We start from the raw sequence: 2,918 nt of genomic DNA, 5'->3' as shown, positions 1-2,918 counted from the left end.
GGAGCCGGGCGGGCCGACAGAACGTGTGCTTGATAGAATCCCATCTATAGTATTCACGGTACTCGCAGCATCACACGCTGGGGTCTTCTACGCAAATATACATGAAAAAGGCGCTCCGACGTCGGTCGACGTTGACTACAAAGGGAATTTTATTCGGCCGCTCTTATATATTTAAAGTGGAGCCGGGTAGGCCGACAGCACGTGTGTATGGTAACATCTGATCTAAACCGTGATGCTGCGAGCAAAGTGAATATGTGTTGATTTTACAATGCACACTTGCTGGCAGCCCGCCCGCGACGAGTTTGAGCGTATCAAAACGGCCGAAGAAAAATTTCTTTGCAATCAGCGGTAACCGACGCACGAGCGCTATCTTCACGTACATTAATATAGGCATAGCAGGAAACATAGGGCTGTGTTGTGTTGTGTTACACAACACAACACAACACAACACAACACAACACAACACAACACAACACAACACAACACAACACAACACAACACAACACAACACAACACAACACAACACAACACAACACAACACAACACAACACAACATACACACGCGCGCCCACGCGCGACTTGACACGACACAAAATTGATTCAACAACATGCCTTTGTAATGACTGTTCATAATATATGGATAAATTCTATGTAATGTTAATGGTAGACGATATTCACAGTCTACAATCACTGCGCACTGTTACCCACATAAACGAGTTTACGGGAATCGATTACTACGGTCTACAAATGGCACCGTGTGTGTTTAATCGTGATTAGTAATATGATTGGCAATAACGGCTGTGTGTTGTCTGTGCAGGAGCCCAAGGCAGAAGATGGAGGTAGCTACAGGTGTAATGCAGTTAACGATGCTGGGGAGAGCAACGCAAATATCGCCCTCAATTTTGCTGGTGAGTCAGAGTACGCCGTAGAGAGTTCGCGTTGTTGATTGACTTCTGGTTACAGCCTGAGCCTTAACAAAATGCGTTCTTGAACTAAATCGACAATTAGAACTGAACTACATTAAATATAAATTTGTAATTGAGCTACTGTGTGTGGCTAAAATTTCCTCCCTTCACCTCCCGATTATCCCAATTAATAAGCCCATATAATCTTCTGTTAATTTTTCCAGTTTCCACAAAACCGGAATGCATTGCAATCAATAGCTATGATGACCAGTTTCTATTGCAATTATTGTTCGATTGCAGCTGACTTCATAGTTACCACAACTGTTTTTATATTCTTCTCAACTGCCCACAGCCAGTAGATATTAGCCTAACTTCACAATCACCACAATCCATATCTGATCATGTACGTCCTACTCCTCCTCGTTCTCAGCTCCCCCACAACCGGAAGGCATTGCACCGAACTTCGTCGCCAAGCCGAAGATCATTCCATCAGCGGACGGCAGCATGGTGACGCTGCAGTGTCAGGCCAAGTGCAAGCCGGCGCCGACCGTCGTGTGGCGTTGCGATGGCAACGAGGTCGCCGCCTCCGCGCGGTTCGTCATGACCGTCTTGCCGCAAGATGGCGACATCTTCGTCATCCAGTTGGAGATTAAGGTGAGTCGGATGAAGATCGGAAGTCTATCACTTGGAGCGGACAGTTTTAGACAAGTCTCGCCCGACAACGCGCAGGACAAAATCAATAACATTCAATCGAAAGCGTTCTGTTAGAGCGTTACCAATATAATTGCCATATTACACAGTGAAACCAGTATGTAACGGCCACTCAACGTCGGAGTCTCTTTTATAGATAGGCGTCAATAATATAATATTTATAATTAAATATGTTAATCATAATCATAACAAATAAATCGTAATAAATTATAATAAATAATAATAAAAATAAAGTAAAATAAAATAAAATAAATCATAATAAGGTGACGATTCCTCGCTATCGGTTCGAGACTTGTTTAGTTATAAAAACTGTATATATACTAGTATGAACCCTAAACTATATGGCTTCGTAAAGTTCGCAGAGAGAGCGTACGATAGGTTAATATATCCAGGGTAGTACCCAGAAATTCCGCTTGCGCATCACACCAGTCACGCGTGAGAACAAGTTTTTAATTGCTAGACTGGATCCTCGTCATCGCTATGCATTTAGCCAGCATAGAACTACAGTCATCGGACAAGTCTAAGTAACACGCGAATTAACAGCGTGTCGAAAAAAGCGGGGGCAATGTTCTATGCTTGAAATTTAATTGAGTTAAGGGACTCTAACGGAACCATAATAATTATCGCAGTGCTTATAGGTGCATATTTTGATGATTGATGAGGTGATTAGACAGCTTTAACGACGACGAAACAGCTAAATTCAGCTAACGTACCACACACCTGGTCCGTCCCCAACTATACGCTGTTTTTTAGTTATATGTAGGATATAACTCTTGCGGGGTAAAGCGTGCAGCCTAAACAGACTGTGTTTTGGTACTCGGCAGTATTTCGGTCTGGATCTGTAACCGACACTGTTGCCCGTGTTGCCCATGTATGAGACTGTGCGGAGGTGGCGCCGCCATGTGTACAAAAAACACTAGCACATCGTACGAGAAACGCGAGAACTGGGAAAGGGGTTGAGCGGGGAGGGGGGGGGGGCAAGCGGAAGGAAAGGGAGGGTAAAAGTGTGTGAGAGGGGGGACATAATTAGAGAAATACATCGAGTGAAATATGGAGCTGGTGCGTGAGACAGGGCGGAAAGCAGGAGGTAGAGAGAGAGGGGGGATGAGAGAGAGAGAGAGAGAGAGAGAGAGAGAGAGAAGAAGAAGAGAGAGAGAGAGAGAGAGAGAGAGAGAGAGGAGAGAGAGAGAGAGAGAGAGAGAGAGAGAGAGAGAGAGAGAGAGAGAGAGAGAGAGAGAGACGACGACGACGACGACGACGACGACGACGACGACGTACGTACGTACGTACGTACGTACGTAC

General features: G+C 44.9%; 1 protein-coding gene across 1 annotated transcript in view; it reads left to right on the top strand.

The window, feature by feature from the left end:
- The window catches only part of LOC106807761 (twitchin-like), a gene marked incomplete at its 3' end in the record, with an annotated part of 171,136 nt that overhangs the window by 45,314 nt on the left and 122,904 nt on the right, over positions 1–2,918 (top strand). The window contains 2 exon segments of the mRNA XM_014810212.1: positions 818–908; positions 1,336–1,559. Of these exon segments, the coding sequence (XP_014665698.1) occupies positions 818–908; positions 1,336–1,559 (315 nt within the window).

Source organism: Priapulus caudatus, unplaced genomic scaffold (assembly GCF_000485595.1).
Source record: "Priapulus caudatus unplaced genomic scaffold, Priapulus_caudatus-5.0.1 Scaffold233, whole genome shotgun sequence".
In the NCBI taxonomy this organism is placed as follows: Eukaryota; Metazoa; Priapulida; class Priapulimorpha; order Priapulimorphida; family Priapulidae; genus Priapulus; species Priapulus caudatus.
Note: the sequence above shows the minus strand (reverse complement) of the source record. Positions and strands in the feature narration are given on the sequence as shown.